Raw genomic sequence first — 23,902 nt, 5'->3', positions numbered from 1 at the left:
TGCGGGGCAGGCCAGCATGGAGCAGGGTGGCTATACGGCGACTTTGCTTCCAGGAGTGGGGGGGGGGGGGGGGGGGGGGGGGTGTTGCATGCAACTCTTCCCTTCCCCGCCCCCCCCCACAACATCTGAGGTACAGTGAAAAGTATTGTTCTGCGTACAGTGTTTAAATATGACCTTCCAAATGAGTTATATGAAGTTGAAATGACGTATTTGGTTATATTGTCAAATGAATGCCCACATGATTAACCTTTCTGATGACAGCTTTGTATTAATGGGATACTTTCCTTTCAACATTTGTGAAAAGATTTGCCCTGGAGTATCAATGACAAGCTCAAAGCAGTTTAAAGTGAAGTATTTAATCGGCACAATACAGCACCATTATCTCAAAGTGAAACTATAGCGTGCTTTGTTTTCACTACATTGAGAGTACTGCATGAGTACTTGGTACATAAGCACCGTGGGATATTTTGCTGCATTAAAAGGTGTTATATAAATGCACGTTGCTCGTTATTATAGTAGGTCTGGTTTCCATAACATATGGTGGTATTTCAGCCATTCAATCAGTGCAGAGACAAACAAGCAGCACCCCTGAGGAAAGAGTTGAGAGAAACAATTTAATATGCTCAGGTGCTTCAACCTGGAAGAGGAATGTCTCAAAGAAGCATATAAAATTCTTAATGGGTTGGAGAAGGTACAGTGGAAACAATACTTCCAGATACGCCAAGAAAGAAGGACAGAAAAGGTATTGATCCAAGGGGAAGCAGAAAATTTAAAACGGAGATTGAAAAGGATTTCTTTATGCCTAGGGTTCTGTTATATATGGAAACATTTCAGAGAGAGTGATCAGCAGCCAGAACTGTTGCTCAGAAATGTGGTTAAACCCAGGATATTGGAATCATTGAAGAAACAGTTAAAAGCTGTATGGGATGATGGTATTGTTGCTAGTTTGGAAGGATGTCATCAAAAGGACATAAGGGCCTTTTTCATCCAAATCTATCTGTGCAATAGAAAAATAATTTGGCACGCTGTTGGAATGGATTCCAAAACTTGACAGAACATTTGGATTAAATTTTGTTTTACACACAAGATGAACTTAGTTACAGTAATACGTCCATAGTACAAAGCTAAAAGGGCTCTGTAAATTCATGGTTGCAAGAAAATTGAAGGTCCGTAATTCCATTTGAATAAGTGATAGCCCTTCTAATGTAAATTAATGTTCAATTTGCATTAAATAACTTCTTATTTTATTACCTTTATCATCCTCATATTGTGGATCCAATGGTTCCAATTTATCTGGATAGAAAAATAACAATAGTGAAGGAAGCGCATGTTCGTCTCTAAGAATGCAAAACAGGTTAAGTATCACAGATTTAATGAACAGTGCAAATTTTTGAAAAAGAAAACAGAACACCTCCAAAATGCAGGCTGAAATTCTTTGTTTGGAACACGAAGGGGAAGATTCTCTGTTTGGGAGACTATGTTCTCCCGACAAATATCAAAGAGAGGTAAGTGCAGTGAAATTAAACGCTGGAGTGGTTGGAATGCACTTAGTGCAACTTATATCTCTTTGCTTTGTGGGCAATGTTTACAAACATTGGGGTTTCACCATTTAGGTCACTGAAGGTGATGGGATACGAATGGATCAAAGCTGCAGATGGTTTTTGTGAGCTTTCAATCACAAACGACTACTTAAAAGCCATGGATGGATTGCAGACAGTGAATCTATGGGAGCCAGACGCAAGTACAGCTGCTCACCTTTGAGGATTGGACATGTGGAGCTGCAAGGCAAGTATTACAGCTATAATGCTTCCCACATCCCGGTCTTGTCCACTCTCAGCTTCCAGACAGAGATCTATTTTATGGAGGGGGTTCCTTAAGGCAGGGGGTCCCTATATTACAGGAGTCCTGAGGGGGGGGGGGGGGGGGGAAAGAGGGAGGCATCCAGGCAATTCGGTGGTTGGGGGTTCACAATTAGAGAGCACAAGTGAATCTCGCCCACGTGGATCCCAGCTGCATTTGAGCGCCGAACCCATTTTTCCCCGATGTAAAAGTTATTCATGAAGGCACGCCTTCTCAGCCTTGCCCCTCACCTGAGGTGTGGTGATTCTCAGATTAAATCCCTACCAGTCAGCTCTCCCCCTCAAAAGGGGAAAGCAGCCTATGGTCATCCGGGATGATGGCGACTATACCTTTAACCTGAACACTGCCTGGGTGGCAGAGACAGTCAGCGCTGTCAGTCTCACCAGGAGGAGACAGCTGGTGATCATGAGGGGAGGGGAGTTCCAAAAGCTGTGATGCAGGTGTCATCTGGTTGGGGCAGGTTCTGCTGATCTCCTGCATCCTCTGCAACGGGGCAACGCTTCGGAGGAGGGCCAACACCTGCTGGGTTCCTGATTGAGCTTAGGGTGTCCAGAGGGGCAGCCGAGGTGGGCTGCCAGGTGACCTTCTGAGCATTTAAAGGACACAGGCAGCACTTGAGCAGCTAGGAGCCTGTAAGTAGCACCAAAGGTGTGCGTTTAAAAGACAGACTGCAGAATGGCGGTCTGAGCCAGGCCACCCCGATCCCGAGGGGGACACCGAAGTCAAAGGACTTGGCACTAAGTCACTAGCTGCTACTGCCCCTGGCTTGGGCAGCAATCTCCCAGCAAGCCTGATCGTTTTCAATGGTTTTTTAGCCTCCTGCTCTCCTTTGCAACCATGGTGGCCAGTTTTCATTTGTCAATACTTGTAGTAAGGTAGTAATTCACACCCGTCAGACGGTCACCTCAGAGGAGTGGAGCATCATGGAAAGCCAGAACAGTGTCCAACACGCTAATCATATTTAAATGCATGCAAATGCCAGTTTTGTATGCCACTGTCGGCGCAGGGCACAAACCTGGTTATCGCCACCGTGAAGGACTAGAGCATGGTGCTCAAATCAGCGTCGCGCACAGACCTCAATTATCTGAACGCCTGATTCTCCACCCAACTGCGGTTCACAATTGTGGCATTGAGAGGCGGAGAATTTCAGCCACAGTGGGATGTAACATCTCATCAGTACTATGGTGCCAGTGCTAGATTCTCGTGATGGTTTCCAAATTCATGGTCAGGGCACGAAAGCCATTGGCTGGACTCTGCGAAAGAATGATGATGGCTTACATGGAGGACAGAGCGATGCTCCTCTCATCCTCAACAAAATGGCCGACTCCTGACTGACAGAGAGAAGAATGCATTATGCCAATGAACAGGTTTATCATGAGGCTCAAAGACGTTGGATGACTTCTCATCTGCTGCAGCCCCCTCAGTGGTGTTTTCCTCCAACTAGTGACTGAAGTGGGCGGTCTCTGTGCACTTTGTCAGGCCATGGCTCCCTCATCACTAGAAAGAGAAGTGGCAGAAATGAGAGGCCAGAGAGGGGGTCCATGCCAGCAGCAGCGCATCTTTACTGAGTCATCAGTGTGGGAGATGAGAGAGAAATAGCTTTGCCATTCTCACACCCTACAGGGATGAAGCACCAAGTACGCACAGGGATTTGTGGAGCATGGCGCCATGAAATGACAGGGTGGTAGATCAGCTGGTGAAAAAAGTGATGTTTAATTACAAGATCTATATTGCAATGATGACCTTTCTTAACTCGTGCACTTTGTCAGAGTCTCTTCATCGCTCGGGCGTAGACATTTGTAGATTCCCACCAGTGCCTGCACCATGCAGTTTAAGCCCTTCACCATGGAGCTCATGCCCTCAGCCATTGAGTGGACAAACCTACCAAGGACTGCACCAATGTATCCAATGTGAACGCCACCCTCGCAGTGCCTCATTGCATAGGAGTGATGACACCATCTCCTCAGACAGAAGGCGATGGGACTTCTCCAGTTGGCCTTTCCCTCAGAGCAGAGAGGCTGTCATCTCTTCCTGATGCTCGAGACTGCTGTTGCAATTCCAGCAGCTCTGGGATGACCGGACCAGGGGACACATCATTGGTCAGGGGCTCAGCAAAATCCTGGGCTCTGGCATCCCTCAGAGTGCCAGTTCCCTGGGATGTCCCTGCCTTCACCTGCTGTGGATCTTCATTTGTGAAGTGCTCATTAGTGAGTTTTGCAGAAATCCACCTACTACTTAATCACTCTAAAGTGTGAATATATGTACGGTGGAGGGTGCGGGTAACAGATGTGATGCCTCTTCTATGGTGATGTCTGAGAAGTCGATCACAGAGCTACTCGTGTCCGTGGGCTCCAATGGGCACCAGGATGGTCGACTCATTGCCTTGCAAGGGAAGCGAGATGGCATTAGTGCATCACGAGGGATAAATGATGAGACAATGTTTGCTCACATGAGAATTGAAGAATGACCGTGTCCCTGAGGGTTTCCATTTTTGTCTGCAGCCCCCACTTCGACCCCTGCACGGGAGCGGTCTTGCTCTCCCGTAGGCCAGCTCAAGGGGTCTTTCCTGAAAGGTTGAGGCATCGGAGCTCATGCATGACTCCACGTGGCTATGCCCACTCATGCCTGTTATTGCTAGAGTTTGTCCTGCAACCTTGAGTGGGAGCAGGGATGTGAGTAGTAGAGTAGATACTTGGCGAGACCATGGGGTTGGGTCAGGAGGGGGGAATTAGTCGGGGGGGGGGGGGTATAGTCGCCGCGCAAATGTGGTCATTCATCTTCTTGAGTCATGGCTACCCAGTCCTCTTCTACAGTGAGCTGGCCCTGACTAGGGCTGCTGCTGCCTCCCCAGAGATGGTCACCTTGCTGTATGGATGTGTTGTGACCTTGGATACAGGGCATCCCACCTCTGCTGCTCATCATCCAGGAGTCTGGACAGGGTTCCCTCTGAGAAATGCAGTGCTGGCTTCCTGTCAGCAATCCCCTTGAACGGATCTGGAACGAGAGCTAGGGAGGCGTTTATATGGAACTCACCACTTATTGCAACAATTAAGTTGCCCCGGGCTGAGCTTATCAGTGGGAGGCCAAAACAAATAGTCAAAGAGGATCAATAATTTGAGAGATTTCCCACCGACGGGATTCACACCGGTTTTCACAACAGAGCCAACACTTTGGTAAGATTCCGTCCGATATTTTGCATTTCCATGTAATCTTTGTTGAATGTTCATGTGAGTTTCCAGTTTGTACTCATCAGTCTGTGGGGTATGGCTAGGAGATGTAGGGTGAGATTCCCCCTGCCCCCCCACACTTGCACACACTCTCTAGATGATTGGCCCAGACTAGTCTCAATGGGTAGAACTGAGAAAGGTGCAGGTGCTGCACTCTGCAGTTACCAGGATCCACCCGTCAACCTGAGCTGGAGTCTCAGAAATCTCCAGCAGCTGTGAGTGGGACAAGTTGCATGCAGTGACAACACCCTAGGAAATGAGCATAGACCTGCATTACTCCAAACTGTGGTCACACACCAGCTGTAAGTTTAAAGGAGTGAAATTCTTTGCGATTCACAAATGCAGCTGGCTGGACCCAGGGAGCTCTCATGACTACATGAGTGCAGTCAATGACCTTTGTGACCTAGGGAAATGAGCGGTGGCCCCAACGGCCTTGCCTCCTGGCTGTCATCATCTGCAGATAAGTTGAAGTCATTGGAATGATGGATGAAGGCATTAGTCACCTCCTTTATGAACCAATGTGTGAGAGCCATTGATATGCCCCTTGCAACGATTACTGGCAAAGAAATTGAGCGTCACAGTGATCTTGAGGGCCACAGGCATGGTGCTGCCAACAAAACTAAGTGGCTCAATGATTTCACATGTCTCAAGTTACCATTTCCTGGGACACCCTCAGTTATCTGATGGGCAGCATGGTAGCACAGTGGTTAGCACAGTTGCTTCACAGCTCCAGGGTCCCAGGTTCGAGTCCTGGCTTGGGTCACTGTCTGTGCGGAGTCTGCACGGGTTTCATCCGGGTGCTCCGGTTTCCTCCCACAGTCCAAAGATGTGCGGGTTAGGTGGATTGGCCATGCTAAATTGCCCATAGTGTCCAAAATTGCCCTTGGTGTTGGGTGGGGTTGCTGGGTTGTGGGGATAGGGTGGAGGTGTGGACCTTGGGTGGGGTGCTCTTTCCAAGAGCCGGTGCAGACTCAATGGGCCGAATGGCCTCCTTCTGCACTGTAAATTCTATGATTCTATGAATATATTGACGTGCCAGTGTCAATCTTTGACAATGCCTTTTTTGGCTGGCTGTATCAGACAAACCTCCCTCTCCGGTGCTGCCTCTTGTTTCAGCCTCTGTTCCTGAGCAGGAAGAGCTCTCCTTTGTTGCATCCTCTCCCCCTGCTCCGAAGATTACAGGAATATTAGGTGAATGAGACCCATTAATGGTTAACCATGAATGGTTATTCATGCAATTGAGCTGTGTTAATAGGGCAGGCATTTAAATGAAAACATGTTTGTCCATGGTTCTCACCCATGTGAGTGAGCAGACCATCAATCGTCACATGGTCTATACCCAAAATCTGTCCACACCCAAAATCTCACCCGCCCAACACAAGCCTCCTCCCACCTTGATCAGCAGTCCTTCCCTCCTAACATGCATTTGCAGTGAGCCACCACAATTGTGTGGGTTATCCCTCGAAATCCAATCATATACCTTCCACCCTCCTCCTGTCACCTTTACACTTGTACCCCATTAGCCTAGACCCACCCAACATAACCTTCCCTCTGTAATCCTTGAATCTTTCCCATTGGACCCTATCTCTACTGACCTGGATACGTCGTCTCTTCCCCACTCTGCCTCCATCCACCCCCATCGAGATGCCTACCCTGACCCAAAACCTTTCTGTTATCAGCCTCATTGTTCCCATCCTCTGCCATGCCTCAGCCTTTTGAGACCTTCCACTTCCCGACCAAGACACTGAACCTGCCCCCTACTGAATCCTACTCTCCCCCCACCCCACCCCCACGCCGTGACTCTTCCCTCTGTCACTCAGAACCATCAGTTCGACCCACAGCACCAAAATGTTGAAAGTATCAACCCCACCCTTTAAATCCCTCATCTTTACTGTCTGTAAAACCACAAAACCTGCCCCACCCCCTCGGTCATGTTACCACGACATGGAGGAGGTCCAGTCTGTCCTTCCTGCGCACCTCTATGCACCCAAGTTCCAACCTTTCAACCCCCTCCACTGCCCACTGCCTTGCCCTTTCAGGTCATGCAAGCTGCCATCATCCTGCTCCGCTCCTTAGACACAACAGCATAAAAGCAACTGTGGCATGCCACCTTTAAACAAATGTGAACTGGGTGCCTCAAGATTCTCCTGTGAACTGTCTTGATCGTTAAGGTAGGGTGTAATTATTTCAATATCGACTTCTGGTGGCAGCCACGGAGTGAGCGGTCGCACATTTAGGAGCTCAAGCTCAAGGTTGGTTGTTTTGGTCCTTTCCCCATTCGTAGGGTGGATGTTTGGATGGAAAAAGGCGTAGCAGTGCCAGGAGAAAGTGTGACTCCTCTGGTGTGGCTGGTGGATAGATCCACGGACCTGGAGTGGGTCGAGAAGAAGGGAGCTGGTGGAGCAGGAGAATCTTCGTGCGCCACAGGTCAAGGTAGCGGAGGGCAAAGGGCCTGTCCTGCTCGCCCAACTGGTCAACGGAGCAGCTGGTGGACTTCTTAAATGAGAAGTTCAAGCAGCAGAGAAGGAAAGCCCAAGAGGACCTAGCCAAGGTGGTAGAGCTGCTCAAAGCAGGGATTGACCGTGTGGAGCAGAGGTTGGAGTCCCAGGACCAGGCGATCCACAAAATGGAGGATGCAATGGGGAGCCACAAGGAACAGCTCGCCTCGTTGGTGACCGAGATGGGGGAGATGCGGGAGACCCAAAAGAAGCTGAAGGAGTAGGTGGAGTATCAGGAGAACCACTCCAGATTATAAAACTTGCCTATCGTAGGAAGCCTAAAGGCACTGAAGGAGCGAAGGCCAGCACGTATGTAGCCAAGATGTTGGAAAAGCGGATGGGGGAGGGGGCCTTTGACTGGCCCCTGCAGGTCGACCGAGCGCACAGAGAGCTGATGAGGAGGCCGCAGGCGGGCGAGCCACTGGCAATGGTGGTGCGGTTGGACAAGGAGATGATTCTGCGGTGGACGAGGAAGTGCAATTGGGAGGGGAACGAGCTGCGGGTGTGCCAGTACCTGGGCGCAGAGCTGGCAAAGAGGAGGGCCAGGTTTAACCGTGTCAAGGCTGCCCTCTTCAAGAGGGTGAGGCTTGGAGTGCTGTATCTGGCCCGCCTCTGACTGACTTTCCAGAATCGAGTGCACTATTTTGGTACGCAGAGGAGGTGATGGAATATTTGAGAGACAATGGACTGGCAGGAGAAGTAGGACATTGAACCTTTGAGGAGATTTTTCCCTTTGGTAGTTGTTGAACACTTTTCTCCATCAGGATGTTTTGTTGGGCTTGATGGCGGGGTGCTTGGGGAGTACTTGGGGTGAGTGCACCTTTTTCTGTTCCTTTGTTTCTTGAGGGAGAGCAGATGGGTGAGGGGCAGGGTAGGGGGTTGGGAGGCCTTGGGCAGGGATTAGTTAATGGGAGGGCAGTGGGGGGAGGTCAGGGGGTTGGTGCAGGGAAGGGGAATGGGTTTGTTGTTTGGGTTGGGAGGGGAAAAAGAGGGGAGGTGCTGACTGAGGTGTGGGCATGGTGGCACAGTTCGAAAGGGAGCGATAACGGTGGACATCCGAGGTTGGGCATGGAGGGTTGTGTGACATGGGCTGGGGGCACAAAAAGGGATATGGTTGATCGGCGGGGGGGGGGGGGGGGGGGGAAAAAGAGAGAGCCCCGTAACCAGGCTGGTCACGTTGAAAGGGCGGAATGGGCTGGTCAAGTGGTCACGCGCCCGAGGAGCCTGAAGGCAGATGTCACTTTTTCACAAGAGATGCATTTAAATAGGGGACCAGCCAAGGCTGAGGAAAGAATGGGTAGGGCAGGTATTCCATTCGGGACTGTACATGAAGACGAGGGGAGGCGGCGGTGCTGATAAACAAGAGGATGGCGTATGAGGTAGGGAACATAGTGGTAGATTTGGGGGGGGAAGGTTTGTGATGGTAACTGGGAAGCTGTAGGGGATATCGTTTCGGTAAATGTTTATGCCCATAACTGGGACGATGTGGAGTTTATGAGGCGAGTGCTGGGAAGGTTCCTGACCTGGACTTGCACCGGTTGATCATGAGGGGGACTTTATTGCAGTCATTGAACCAAGTTTGGACCTGTCAAACCAGAGATCAAGGAAGGTGTCGGCGGTAGCGAAGGAGCTGAGCGATGGGGGGGGGGGGTGGACCTGTGGGAGGTCAAGGACAAAGGAGTTTCGTATTTTTCCCCATGTGCACCAGGTACTCCTGGGCTGGCCAGTGTGGTGGACAAGGCGTTGTTGGCAGAGGTGCTCGACTCGGAGATTGTGGTTTCAGACCACACGCCACACTGGGTGGATTTGCGAGTGATCGGGGGGCGGGGGGGTTGTGCAAGTGAACGGGGGGGGGGGGGGCAGTGCCCGCAGTGGAGGTTGAATGTGGGGCTGCTGACGGATGAGGTGTGCGAGCGTGTGAGGGCTGCCATCCAGGGGTATGTGGAGTTCAATGATACAGGGGAGGTCACAGCCACCACGCTGTGGGAGGCACTCAAGGCGGTGGTTAGGAGGGAGGTTATTTCGCTTCGGGCACACAGGGAAAAGGACGAGTGTCCAGAAATGGCACGGCTGGTGGAAGAAATTCTGAGGGTGGACAGGAGCTATTCAGAGGTCCCGGAGACAGGGTTGTTGAGGGAGAGGCAGAGGATCCAAATGGAGTTTGGGCTAGTTTCTACGGGGAAGGTGGTAGGGCAGTTGCGGAGGGCCGGGGGGGGGGGGGGGGGGGGGGGGGGGGGGGCCAATGTACGAGTATGAGGAGAAGACGAGCAGGTTGCTGGTCCACCAACTTAGGAAACAGGAGATGGCGAGGGAGATTGGCAGAGTGAAGGACGGGATGGGAAGGGTGGTACTGGACCCAGTGGGGGTGAATGGGGTGCTTGAGGAGTTTTATCGGAGGTTATATGAATCAGAGCCCGCGGCCCCCGGGGGAGGGGGGGGGGTGCGAATGCAGCGGTTCCTGGATGGGTTTGAGTTTCCCAAGGTGGACGAGGAGATGGTGCAGAGATTGGGGACCTCCATTGGGTTGAGGGAGGCAATGAAGTGTATAGGGAAACCAGATGGGTTCCTGGTGGAGTTTGATAAAAAATTGGTGGGGGTGGGAGAACCCCACTGACACTATCGCAAGCATCCATTTCCCTGATAATGATGAAAGATAATGATCCGGAGCAGTGCGGATCCTACCGTCCGACATCATTGTTAAACGTAGATGCCAAGTTGTTGGCGAAGGTGTTGGCTTCGCGAATTGAGGACTGTGTTGGGGATGATAGGTGAGAACCAAACAGGGTTTGTGATGGGGAGGTAATGCTGCCTCCGGAGATGCAGGAAGTGGAAGTGGAGGTGGATGTGGATGTGGAGAAGTCTTTCGACTGGGTTGAGTGGGAATATCTGTGGGAGGTGCTGGGACAGTTTGGGCAAGGGTTTGTGGATTGGGTCCGGCTGCTGTATAAGGCACCGGTTGCAAGTGTGCGGACGAACCAGGTGAGTTTGGGACATTTCAGGTTGCGCCGTGGGGCATGGCAGGGGTGCCCGCTCTCTCCGTTGCTTTTTACCTTGGTGTTAGAGCCATTGGCAATGGCACCTAGAGCATCCAGGGATTGGGCGGGATGGGGTGGGGGTAGGTCGAGCACAGGGTTTGACTGTTTGCGGATGACCTGTTGCTTTATACTTCATACCCATTGGGGGGCATTGGCAGTATTATGGAGATTTTGGAGGGTGGTCGGTTCTCCAGATACAAGTTGAATATGGGAAAGAGCGAGGTGTTCCCAACTGAGACCAGGGGGCAGGATGGGAGGTTCGGGGAGCTGCCATTCAAGGTGGTGGGGGCTGTTTCTGGTATCTGGTCACCCAGGTGGCATGGGGTTGGGCGCAGCGGCACAAGATGAATTTGGCTCAGTTGGAGGAGCAGATGAAGGGGGATTTTAAGAGGCGGGATGTGCTGCCACTGTCGTTGGTGAGAGGGGTGCAGACAGTGAAGATGATGGTGCTGCCAAGGTTCCTGTTCATATTCAAGAACCTTCCGATATTCGTTCCGAAGTCATTCTTTAAAAAGGTCAATGCGTTGATCTCAAGGTTTGTGTGGGCGGCAAAGACCTCGCGGATCAAGAGGGTTTTCTTGGAGCGGGGACGAGGAGGGGGAGGGTTGCATTGCCAAATATAATGAATTACTACTGGGTAGCTAACATCGCTATGGTCAGGAAATGCGTCGGGATGGGGGCGGATGGAGGTGACTTCTTGCAGGGGAACGGGTTTAGGGGGCATTGTTGGAAGCGCCTCTGCTGTTCTCGCCAGCCAGGCACTCCAGTGTGTCCAGTGGTGGTGGTGTCGGCCTGGAGGGTATGGGGGCAGTGGAGGCAGCACTTACTGGAGGGTGCCTTGGCGTGGGCACCGATCTGTGATAACCACAGGTTGCACGCCGGGGGCGGGGGGATGTCGGAGGAGGCTCTGTGGAGGGTGACTGCGTCCTCGTTGTGTGCAAGGTTCAGTCTTCAGTTTAAAGTAGTCCACAGGGCACATATGACAGTAGCAAGGAGGAGTCGTTCTTGAGGCAGTAGAGGACAGGTGTGGAGAGGCCTGCAAACCATGTCCACAGGGAATGGGGAGGCTGGACAGGAGGAGGAGGGAAAGGGCGGAGGGGTGTGGGCACTGGTTATTTATTAGGTTGTATGATTTTGCTTCTGCTCTTATTTGTTTTGTTTGTTGTTTATATAAATGTCTTGATAGATAAAATATATCTTTTTAAAGTTTCAATATTATTAGTATTCATGGCAAGTAGGTACTTGTCACAGGGTGTTGTGAGGCCAAACACACCACAAACACTGCTGACATAATCTCTATATTTCAACCTGCCTTCGGTAAAGCGATATTTCAGCTCCCCCCAAGTCAATCATCCCACATTTCTCCCTCTCATAGGCGCCATAAAATCCCCCCTTCTCTGTAATGTCGTTAAGGAGCAGCTTAATGCAAGGTATTAGAAGCTTCAGGAAGAAGGGAAAGTATAAAACAAATGCACTTCAACTCCCAATTGATACATTCTTCGGAGGTCTTAGTGCAAAAAGGTTATTAGATGAATCAGAAGCCTGGCAGAGAGGCTAAAAAGGTGAAATTTGATAGATTTACAGTAATTTCATAGAGGGAACAATAGTTGAATGTTCAGTCTTCTTTCACCAAACAAGGCCTTCTGGTAGCACTTGTTATCTTCTATAATCAACATTAAATTATCCCTCATATAGTGTCTTGTACAACATTTATCCCTCAATTGACATCATAAAAAACAGATTATCTGCTCATTATCACACTGCTGTTTGCAGGAGCTGGGTATGAACAAATTGGCAGTTGCGTTTCCTGCATTACAACAGTGACTACAATTCAAAAGTAACTATTTACTGCAAAGCTTCTCGAGATGGCCAATGGTCAGTAAAGGCACAATGTAAATGCGATTTAAAAAAAAATTCTGCATGTGTAACATGGTTTCCTACCAAGCTTCAAAAGTAATCTAGTGACTATGAAGTGGTTTGAAATATCTAGAATGTGATACAGTATTATTTTTATTCTTTACTCATAGGAATGGGATGGGCCAGGTTTTTTCAAAGTGTGGGTCATGACCATGGATGGTGGGTTGCGGGCGAGTGTTGGGAGGGTCATGGCAGTCCCGTGGTGGCTCCAATCGTGGGAGAAGCGCCCAACGGCCGCTACCGGCAATTTTATTGAGAATGGCAGTCGCTGGTTGGAAACAACCTTCCTGCTTCTATCTGATCTATTATGGGACTGGGTTCACATATAAATTAGTCTAGGTGAGGTTGGCAGGTCCTTCTACTCAGGGGCATTAGTGAGTCTATTGGGTTTATTGCGCTAGTCTGCAAATTACCATATTTATTAAATTCAATTTTAAAATATGCTATGGTGGGATTAAAACTTATGGCTTCTTAATTGGTAGTCTAGTCTCATAACCACAAAGCTCCCCAGCCTACTACTGCAGTCCTCACTTACCCATTCGATACACTTTACAGATATCAGTCTGAGCCATCTCCTTCAGTGCATTCAAGGAATCTTTTTCATTGAACTCATCCAGCTCCGCAAAAAAGTATTTTTCCGCTTCATCAATGAACAGTAGATCATTTGCCCTAAGGACAATCAAATCATTTTGAAAACAGTGTGACATTCTGTAACAGTCCACAAGGAGGTGCAAGGGATTACTGCTGGGTAAATATAGGTGGCGATTTGGAACCAGCACTAACCGTGCTCAGGGTGGGCAACGTGGGCATAAAATCTGGAGAGAATCATGTTTTGCGATTTTCCCTGCCCCTCCTTGGCGACGTTGCAAGGTGCATGACCCTAAAGGGCGGGGACCTCATTTAAATAGATTGAAATGATTTTAATTTTAACTGGTCTCCTCACCACATGATTTCCCCCCTCACGAAATATTCATACCGTGCCAATGCGACGTCCCGTCAGCGAGATTTACAACAGGATTGGCCAAATTTGAATCAATTGAGGTGACCCCCTCCAGGGCCATAGAAGGGTGGGGGGGGGGGGGGGGGGGGAGAGAAACATGCCTGGGCACTTTCCCTGGCAAAAAGGGTGCGAGTGCCAACATGTACTGGGGGCAGTACGTGTGTGTGGTGGGGAGAGAAGTGCCGGCGATGATTGTTGGGGGGGGGGGGGGGGGGTGGGGGGGGTGGAGCCCCCAATACCTTCATATTGGGGCTGTTAGGTTTCAGTGCTAATTGGGGTGCCTTTTAATGGTGGTGCACCGATATCTGTAGAATTGGGTGTCGGCTCTATCAGGGCCCGTCCCCTCAGAGTAACCGCATACACCATGCCCACTCATTTTCATTTGCTTTAAAAGAGGCTCACGATCTGGAGAGAAAACTGGTCTAAGCAACTGGAGAGTTACATGCCAGTTAACAGTCTGAACCAGATACGATTCTGCCATACTTCCAGTTTGCTCTCCCAGCAAGGAATCCCCTGGTCTCTGCTCACCATTGTCCAACCATGCCAGGATTGAAACTTCATGCACATCACCATAGTTGCATTAACTTCAAACGCTACCAGTATGTAACATGGCGCACTGTAGCTGACAACATGTGCATAAACTGGCATGTATCAGAGACGGATTTACAAGAAAAACACTCTACCTAAGCACAAGCCCCCAACCTATGGTGTGGCCCCGCTTCAGCCAGTGTATATGAGCATCAATCAGAGCCTGAAACTCTGCATTAGCTGATCAGCAGGCATTGCAGAGCGACATCAGACTTTGATTGGTCAAAACCCCTTAAGAGTGGGATAACAGACTGGTCTGAACGTTAAGGCACGCACAAGGAACGAGTGGTGACTAGGCAAGCAGGGAGAGAGGCAAAAGACCTTATGTTTTACTTTTGCAAAAAAAGGCACAACCAGCAGGTTTCTCGATCCAGGGCTGAGGGCAGGCAAACCAGCATCAGCGAGGCGAGGCGTGAGCCAGCAGTTGATGTCAGCAGCCATCGAGCAATGAGGGGAGTAGGCAAGGGGCAGCTTGGCTCCCAGGGCTGAGAGGGACCAGGGCTGGGAGGGGAATGGCATCATTTGGTTTGGTTGCGGGGCGGGGGGGGGGGGGGCAGTGCTGCTGCTGCTGAAATGAAGGTGTCCACAGGGCTCCACGAAGTAGAAATCCCCCAATCCCCGTCTGTTTAATCAAACCAATAAATAGGATTTGAAATTTTAATTACGGAGTGAACGCTTGTTTAACATGAGTTAATGGTCTACTTGAATGGAATGGTATATTGAATTACAAAATAAATAAAAAGGTAAGTGTATAATCACAGGCTTTGAAACAGCAGTGACATAAGTACTAAAGTTGAGTACATGCACAAAATTCATGCAACGATGTACATTTACTGCAGCGCGCATCTGGCTAGTGTAATGGATGGTCCTATATCATAAATATATGACAGTCTTTAAGTCTCATGCAAAAAGGTCACAAGTTTTTGCAGTTTTCGGATGTTCCAAAGTAGGCAGAAACTAATTTAAGTGATCTAATTTCATTTGAATGTTGTCTTCTGCCAGCCAAACATGAAATTTCCTTGATGGAAACGTTGAGGACATCAAAGATCTAGCAATCTCTTGTGGCGTGAGTTTCCCCACTCTTGATTTAAATCTGACAAGGAGTCAAGGGGATGTCTTGCTGTGCAGCAGCAGTGATATCAGCAAGCAAGTAGGCAAACAATCAACTTGAAGTATTCGCACACAGCGCTGCAAGGAGTTAAAAGTACTTAAAACCTTCATTTGTAACTTCAATTCAACGATAGTAAAATAAATTTATGACTGTATTAAAACAAATTAAAATAAACATGCTTTAATTTTTAAAAAACTTTTTTTAATAAAGTATATGGTTTAAAATAATTTTAAATCATTGTAGAGAAATGAGAAATGTGGTGAATAGGATTAGTGAGTTACAAGCACAAATAGCAGCATAGGATAGTATCAATAATAAGGGGGAGAACATTGGGTAAGGCTGATCATCACACCACAAAGTTTAGATTCCTAATGGAGAAGAACAAGCAACAATCTTATACAGAACTTCTAAATTGGAAGAGGTTTAATTTCAATGTGGTGAGCAGGGGTCCAGCAGTGTAAAATGCAACCAAAAACTGACAGGAAAAACTAATACAGAACAGGGCGATGTTTAAGAAAGAGCTGCTTAAGGTACAAAGTTTTTCCCAACTAAAAAGGGAGCTCAAAGATAGGGAGGACTGGATGCTTAGTGTACAGCGATAGAAGTACTCAGAAAACTAGACAAATAAAAAAGGGATGTGGGGTGGATGGATTAATTACGCAAATCTTTGCAGTGTTGGAAACAGGGATGTCTTTAGGGGCAAGGAGAAAGTCCATTTGGTTAGAATTGAGAAGCAAAAAGGTAAGATCACTTGGGATATTCTACAGGCCTCCAAGTCTTGAGAGATAGAGGAACACATCTGCAGGGAAATCACAGATGTGGAAGAACGATAGAGAGCGGTGACACAAGGGGACTTTATCCCAATCCATATTTGGGTAATTAATGTTAATGTAAAGAGGGGGAGGAATTTCTGAAATATGTTCAGGAAAACTTCTTGATTAGTATGTCGTTGACCAAACTAGAAGGGAGGCATTGATCTGGTGCTGGGAAATGAGCTGGGACGAGTAGACTCAGTATCAGTGAGGAAACATTGGGTAAGGATCACTGCATCATAAAATTGAGATTCATAATGGGGAAGAGCAAGGAACAATCTAATATAGAACTTCTAAACTGGAAGAGGCTTAATTTCAATGGGGTGAGAAGCCAATGTAAATGCAACCAGAAACTGATGGGAAAATCTGTAACAGAATAATGGTTGATATTTAAAGAAGAGCTGCTTCAGGTACAGGCAAGGTTCTTCCCTACTATCCTGCTTAAGTAATGGTACCACATTAGAATCCTCCAGTCCTCGGGCACCTCAGCTGTGGCCAGAGAGGATTTGAAAATTAACGTTAGAATCCCTGCAATCGCCTCCCTTGCCTCCCGCAGAAGCCTAGCATACATTTTGTCTGGGCCTGGGGATTTATCCACTTTATGCCTGGGCATTTATCCACTTTATGCCCACTAAAACGGTCAACTATACACTACTTTAAGCAGTATTATCCAAGCCTTTCAATGATAATCCAACCAATTATATCATAGACCCCTCCCTGTTTTCTAAACCTACATCATCCTTCTCCATAGTGAACAGAGATGCAAAATACTTAATACCTCATCTATGTCTTTCAGCTCCACACATAAGTTGCCACTTTGGTCCCTAATGGGTCCTACTCTTCCCCTGGTTACCCTTAGTATACTTATCAAGCGCCTTTGGATTTTCCTTTATTTTACCTTCCAGTATTTCACAATGCCACCTCTTCACTCTCAATTCCCCCCCCTGTACTTTCTATACTCCTCTAGGGCATCCATTGTTTTCAGTCCTTGTATCTGCCATAAGCCATCCTTTTTGCCTTACCCAATCCTGTATATCCATCAATATCCAGGATTCTCTGGCATTTTTGGTCCCACCCTTTACTTTTACAGGAATATGTTGGCTTTGTACTCTCTCAATTACCTTTTTTAATGACTTCCACTGCTATGATGTGTATTTTCCGATAAGTAGCTGTTCCCAGTCCACTTTGGTCAGCTCCTGTCTATCCCATTAAAAATCGGCCTTTCCCCAATTCAGAACCTTTATTTCCGGTCCATCTTTATCCTTTTCCTTCACTACCTTAAATCTTACCGAATTATTGATTTTCTCCAGTGCATAAAGTATATTCGGGATTGACTCCTTCATGATGGGGAGTTCTCTGCTTCCAGGAGTGAGCGGAATATTCCAAAATAGTTATTTCGGATCATGCTCCATATCTGGTAGATGTGGTATTGAAGATGGGACTGGTTCAATGACTGGGATGGAGGTTGGATGTGGGGCTGTTGGCAGATCAATGATTTCATGGGGTTTATTAAGAATGAGGGGGTATTGCCCTCGGTTCTGTGGGAGGCCCTGACAGCAGTGGTAAGAACGGAGATAATCTCACATAAGGCGCAGATCGATTGGGACACAAAAGGAGGAACACCAAAGGTTGATAGATGAGATTTTGGAGGCAGATGGCAGAAGCTCAAGTGATCCCATTCCAGAGCTCCTGGATAGCAAGGGGTGGGAAGAGTTGGAAGAATGGAGATCTGTCATTGGAGGGATGGTTTGTGAGTTTGGAGGAGTTAATTAAAAAATTTGGGCTCTCGCAGTCTGACTCATTCCGATACCTGCAGGTTCGCAACTTTGTGCAATGGATCTTTCCGACATTCCCTGTAGCACCACTAACCTCGTTGATGGAGGGTACTTTCACTCGCAGGGTCAGAGCGGAGTACCTCGGGCATCTATAAAGGATTAAAGGATTATGTCCAAAGAGGCAGTATCGGTGGAGGGGTTAAGGCCAAGTGGGAGGAGGAGTTGGGGCTGGTGTTGGAGGATGGGGTGTGGAGTGAGATCCTGCAGAGGATGAACTCCATGTCCTCGTATGCGAGGCTTGGCTTAATACTGCTTAAAGTAGTATATCGGGCTCATCTGACTAGGTCTGGAATGAGTTGGTTCTCTGTGGGAGTGGAGGGCAAGTGCGAGCATTTAGAAGTCCGCCAACCATGTGTTCTGGTCGTGTTCTACACTTGTGGGATTCTTGGTCTACTTCTTCAGCATCACGTTAGCAATTCTGAAAATTGAGCTGGAGCCCTGTCCCTTAGTGGCCATATTTGGGGTGTCAGGCTTGCTGAAGCTGCAGACGGGTATGGGGGCCAATAATAACAACAATATTAATCTTTATTTGTGTCACACGTAGGCTTACATTGACACTGCAATGAAGTTACTGTGAAAATCCTCCAGTCGCCACACTTGGGCGCCAGTTCGGGTACACCGAGGGAGAATTTAGACTGTCCAATTCACCCAACAAGCACGTCTTTTGGGACTTGTGGGAGGAAACAAGAGAAAATCAAGTACACCGCGAGGGGAGCAATCCCAGGTTTCTACCGCAGATGGCAGCCATTTATTATGAATTTCAAAGAGCTTGTCACCGTTAATTGCTAAAGGGGAGTGTAAGGCAGGGGGTTATGATTTGGGTAGAGTGTTGTTTTGACGTTATGTATAAAATGGAAAATATTTGAATGAAAATATATCTTTTTGAAATCTTACCGAGTTATGGTCACCATCACCAAAATGCTCCCCCACAGACACGTTTACTACCTGCCCAGTGTCATTGCCTAAACTTGGGTCAGGTACCACCCCCTTCTTGTAGGATTATCTATGTGCTGGCTCAAAAGGCTCTCCTCGAAGTTTTTTACACTTTGCCTATCCCAATTAATATTGGGCAGTTGACTGCACTTCCAAACTGTGGTGACCAGAACTACAGTACTCCAGTTGTGGCCCAAGGAGCATTTTATACAGTTTCAGCATGACCTCCTGTTCTTGTATTCTATGCCTCGGCTGATAAAGGCAAAATATCCCAATATGCCTTTTTAAACTGCCTTTTCTGCTGCCCTGCCAAACTTCAGAGATTTGTGGATTTGCACTCCAAGGTACCTCTGATCTTCAGTACTTGCCAGGGTCCTACCATTCATAGTGTAATCCTTTACCTTGTTCCGCCTCCCAGAGGGCATTGCCTCACACTTTTCCAGGTTGAATTCCAGTTCTTCAGCTTCTTCACATGCCACAGAGCTTTAAGTTTTAGAATCCTGGCTACCCTTCACTAGGCTCTATTCAACATGTTAATGTTAACATAGTTTAGAGAGGAAAGCATGTTAACATAGTTTAGAGAGGAAAGCAATCAGAATTACACAGAATGGGTTTAATCTGTACTATGCAATATTAATAATGAACAGATTTTGAAATTTCTCAGGGATTTTAGTTAATTCAGTAAAAGGATCTCCCTTTCATTTTCTTGCACATGGTTGATCTTATTCTTAAATGCTTTTTGTACGAGATCCAGTTCTCAATTTCTTGATTTATATAATCTTTGATGCTATTCTTTTTAAGTGGAGTGTATAATTTCAAAGGTATGCACAGTCTCTGATTCCTTGTTTAAGATTGACAATGAATAATAGGTTGTTGAACCATAGGATGGATGTAGCTAAATTTAATGACCTGTGTTCACACATGAACTCTAAAAGAAAAAGTACTTACAGTGGCATAAAGTCTTTCGGCTTCACATGATTTATTTTCACAAATCCAATTTTTCCACTTGCTTCATTCCTCCCCAGAAACCACTGCAGACATGTGCTGAGGAAACCAATGACCACAATCTTGTCCCCCATCTGGAAGCTCAGCTCATCAAGTCCAACACCATCGTAATCAACCACAGCCATGCAGGACCCCTGTCCTGGGTAAACAAACAAAGAATGTTAAAACCAACTTGTTGCCACATTGTCATCTATTTGCTGCTTTTTCTCAGCCACCTTTAACCACTTTTCTCCACCTGTATCTTTCTCTAAAATAATTCAGACACTTTGTAAAACATGACCAACTTACCAAGTGGATTAGAAAATTCTGCTGCCACGTTATTCCGTACACCAATGCCTTCACTGTACCTTTTGAAAAACCACCTAAAAACAGAAACATCCAGTTCAAAATGATTCAGCCCACGTAATAATTTATTTTAAACCTTGAGCCTGAATATTCTCGCCAGCTTGTAAAATATGTTCTGTGACGAGTGGAAAATCTTAGAAAAACTGAATTTTACGCCGGGGCAATTGAAGAGTATAAAGCCTGGGGTTAGATTGTGTTTGGCTGCAATGGTCATGTTTTTAAAAATAATTCTGTTTTGCAGGGTCTGGGTGCTTTTAGCAGCCGGAAGATGAAATTGACAAAGGAATGTGCTTTTCAGTTTGGACTAGTGGACTGTGGTTTAACTGGAATAGTTCCTGGGGAAACCAACGTGCTTTGCAGCCTGCAGGGATCATTTGTTTTTCTGTTTGGGGAGATGAGGTCATTGCTGGGTGGAGCTAAGGAAGGCAGAGAGAGAAGTTGAATTCTGATCTGCCTGGCACCGTGTCCACAATTCTCCCACAGTAAGATAGATTGTGAGCTGTAGGTTTCTTTTCTTGTTGAATGAGAAATTGAGTAGTAGCGTTTAAGCGGTAAGCTGTTCTTTTTGGGTGAAAAGTTTAATGTTGTATTCATAATAAGTTGTGTTTTAAAAATAACCAAGCCCTATTTCTTTGCGCAATCACTCCTGGAGCGAATCATTCTTTCTACACAGTCTTACAAATAAACTAAAATATTGGGGTTTTTGTCCAGTATACTAGCCACTATTGGGGGTCTGGTCTAGGATTGTGATAGCTCATATTTGAAAGTTTCCCACTTTTTTTTTTTGCCTGTCTGCCATTTTCTGCCCATAGCAATGAATGGGAGAAAAATCCAAGAGCTAGCAAGTGTCGAGGTGGTATATGGTACAAGATTGGAGAGGTGATGTTCCCATGCATCAGCTGTTCTTGTAATAAGAGGTTGAGAGTTTGGAAAATGCTGTCGAAGAAGGCTTGGTGAGTTGCTGGAGTGCATCTTGTAGATAGTGCACACCACTGCCACTGTGTGCAGGTGGCGTTGGAAGTGAATGTTTAAGGTGGTGAATGGGGTGCCAATCATGGTAATTGCTTTGTCCTGGATGGTGTCGAGCATCTTAATGTTGTTGGAAATGCATTTATCTGAACAAGTGGATACAAGTCCATCATACTTCTGATTTTTGCATTGTAGATGACGGAGCGGATTTACTTGCTGCATAATTCCCAGCCTCTCCCTAACAAGAAACTGGAAAATTCTGGCACCTACTGATGAAAAGGGATGAGAAGCTCCACATGTGAGTTGGGGACCAAAACCTTCTTTCCATTGACCAAAGACTGTCCTGACCATTTGGAACCACTTTTTGCATCTTCAACAATAACAAGATCACTCTGTTTGGGCTCCTGGTCATTTTCTTCGCTTTTCTGAAGACTGAATGGATGACTGACAAAAAACACTCCTAAGGGGGAAAAAAAGGTGTAAATATGAACTTTCAAACATTTGGTGATGTTCACTTCTGATGCTGCCAGAGTGTGTGGGATCAGAGAGATGTTATCTGTTTACTACTGTGCCTGTTTGACGTGACAGGCAGTTATTCTGGTAGGGATCATTAAATTTGAGAGGACCACAGCCTGTAAAGGTATTCAGTGGCCTCCTAGATGTGTCCAAATGACAGACAAATAAACCTCTGGTCTGACAGTCCCATTCTCTCTGATAAAGTCCCATTCTGATTAACTTGACCTGGTTTGTGGTGAATGGAAGTTCACCATAAGGGCCATGGATTTAGGGTTCCTTGTTTGGAACAAGGAACTGAAATTTGGGCAACTGAAACAGGAAAGGGCTATTTGGTCCAATAGCCCCAGTGCTAATTTTAATTTAAATGCAAGCGTGTTGGCACTAAGAGTTTGAAAGACTTTTTATTTCAGGCATCCGATATCAGTGAGGTGCAGAGCAGGAGTTCTTCATGATTTTAAAATTCGTATCCGGATTTTTAAATCTTCTCATGTCATGACTCTTCCCAATTTGCAGTCTCGATTTTCATGGCTCCACCACAGCCCCAAGCGCTAGAATTCCCTTCCTAAATCTCTCCGCCTCTTTAATTCTCTCTTCTCTTCGCTCCTCCTTTAAAATTGCCCCTAAAAGCTACCTCTTCGAGCAAGTCCTTTTGTCACCTGTTCAAATAATTTATGTGGCTTGATATCAAATTTTGATTGATAATGGTCCTGTGAAGTGCTTTGTGACATTTTGTGGGAAGGGTGCTCTGCAAATGCAAGTTGTTGAATTTATTAGGAGTTTTCCCCTCCAAATTGAAATACAATTCAGAATAACAGATCCTCACCTTCCTGTAAAAGAAGGCTTTTGCACATTATTTGGAGAGACTCTTGATTTATCTGCACTTCAATCCTGGCTTCCTCTTCATCGAGACAATTCAGCCAAAAGCCTTGATCTAACAATAGGTTCTCCATGCAGTGGCCAACAAAACCTAAACAGCAACAGAAATTGTAATTGCGGGTTATGATGAAGTGCAGACCATTGATCATCTAGATATCTATCATTCACTATTTTCTACTTATTGATAACAATAGATCTCCACAACAGAGATTAAAAATTACAACAAATGCATATAAAGCATATTTCTTCGATAGCATTTTTTCAGGCCATTGTTGTTTTAATTAAAGGTGAACTATAAAGCAATCACCGCATCGGTGATATTGAAATTACATTGAAAGAAGAAACGTTACTACCTAATGAGTAATATGTTGAAAATTTCCAGATTTCTTCAAATGTTTTAAAAGTGATCACAATCACGTCTTGGTCACTATGTATGGACAGCAGCCTGGCTGAAAGCTCCTGAGGGAGAAAAAAAATATTGCGTTAAGTGACTAGAAGGGAGATGATGCATGGCAGAATGATAACTTGTATAGAGTGCAATACTCTTAAACCAAAGCATATTTACTTCAGAATGCTAAATTTAAAAAATATAACTAGTCATAAAATGACACAAGCATTTTTGATGTTATGAGAGGCTAGTTAGCCCAGTCGGCTCGATGGCTTCCGTGTGACTTAAAATAAGGCCAATAGCATGGGTTTATTAATAATAATAATCTTCATTGTCACAAGTAGGCTTACATTAACATTGCAATGAGGTTACTGTGAAAAGCCCTAGTTGCTACATTCCGGCGCCTGTTCAGGTACACAGAGGGAGAATTCAGAATGTCCAAATTACCCAACAGCACGTCTTTTGGGACTTGTGGGAGGAAACTGGAGCACTCGGAGGAAACCCATGCAGACACAGGGAGAATGTGCAGATTCCGCACAGACAGTGACCCAAGCCTGGAATCGAACCTGGCATCCTGGCGCTTTGCTAACCACTGTTGCTACCGTGCCGCCGATTGATTCCCATTCCAGCTAAGGTAGACTTGGGATCTGCCTTCGTGCCCTGCTTCCCAGAGTGGAAGGCCATGGCAAACCAGTAGTGACAAAATTTCAGAAAAAGAGTGCTCAGGATGAAGTACCAGCAGTCAATGAGCCTTTGGGCAGAACAAACTATTTTTTTAAAAATATGTTTTTTAAAGTCGTACATGTTAACAAACAATCAACAAAAACACAACAATGCAAATACCTTAAACAAAGAAAAAGTAACCAACTTAAGCACTATACCGAAAACCTCCAAAGAGCTGATGGTGTCTAGAACATTGAAAAAGGAAATTAACTGTTGTCATCTGTGGTGGTAGAGGTATTACGGTACCTGGTATGCTGGAGCACC

General features: G+C 46.6%; 1 protein-coding gene across 4 annotated transcripts in view; it reads right to left on the bottom strand.

Moving 5' to 3' along the window:
- LOC140408575 (SH3 domain and tetratricopeptide repeat-containing protein 1) overlaps window positions 1-23,902 on the bottom strand; it is a 124,440-nt gene that overhangs the window by 52,781 nt on the left and 47,757 nt on the right. For all 4 annotated transcript variants that reach the window (XM_072495963.1, XM_072495964.1, XM_072495965.1 and 1 more), the window contains 7 exons: window positions 22,881-22,986; window positions 22,475-22,618; window positions 21,406-21,595; window positions 20,110-20,183; window positions 19,765-19,960; window positions 13,073-13,206; window positions 1,252-1,293 (listed from right to left, as the gene is read on the bottom strand). In XM_072495963.1, the coding sequence (XP_072352064.1) occupies window positions 1,252-1,293; window positions 13,073-13,206; window positions 19,765-19,960; window positions 20,110-20,183; window positions 21,406-21,595; window positions 22,475-22,618; window positions 22,881-22,986 (886 nt within the window). The remainder of the gene's footprint in view (window positions 1-1,251; window positions 1,294-13,072; window positions 13,207-19,764; window positions 19,961-20,109; window positions 20,184-21,405; window positions 21,596-22,474; window positions 22,619-22,880; window positions 22,987-23,902) is intronic.

Source organism: Scyliorhinus torazame, chromosome 3, assembly GCF_047496885.1.
Source record: "Scyliorhinus torazame isolate Kashiwa2021f chromosome 3, sScyTor2.1, whole genome shotgun sequence".
NCBI classification, from domain to species: Eukaryota; Metazoa; Chordata; class Chondrichthyes; order Carcharhiniformes; family Scyliorhinidae; genus Scyliorhinus; species Scyliorhinus torazame.
Note: the sequence above shows the minus strand (reverse complement) of the source record. Positions and strands in the feature narration are given on the sequence as shown.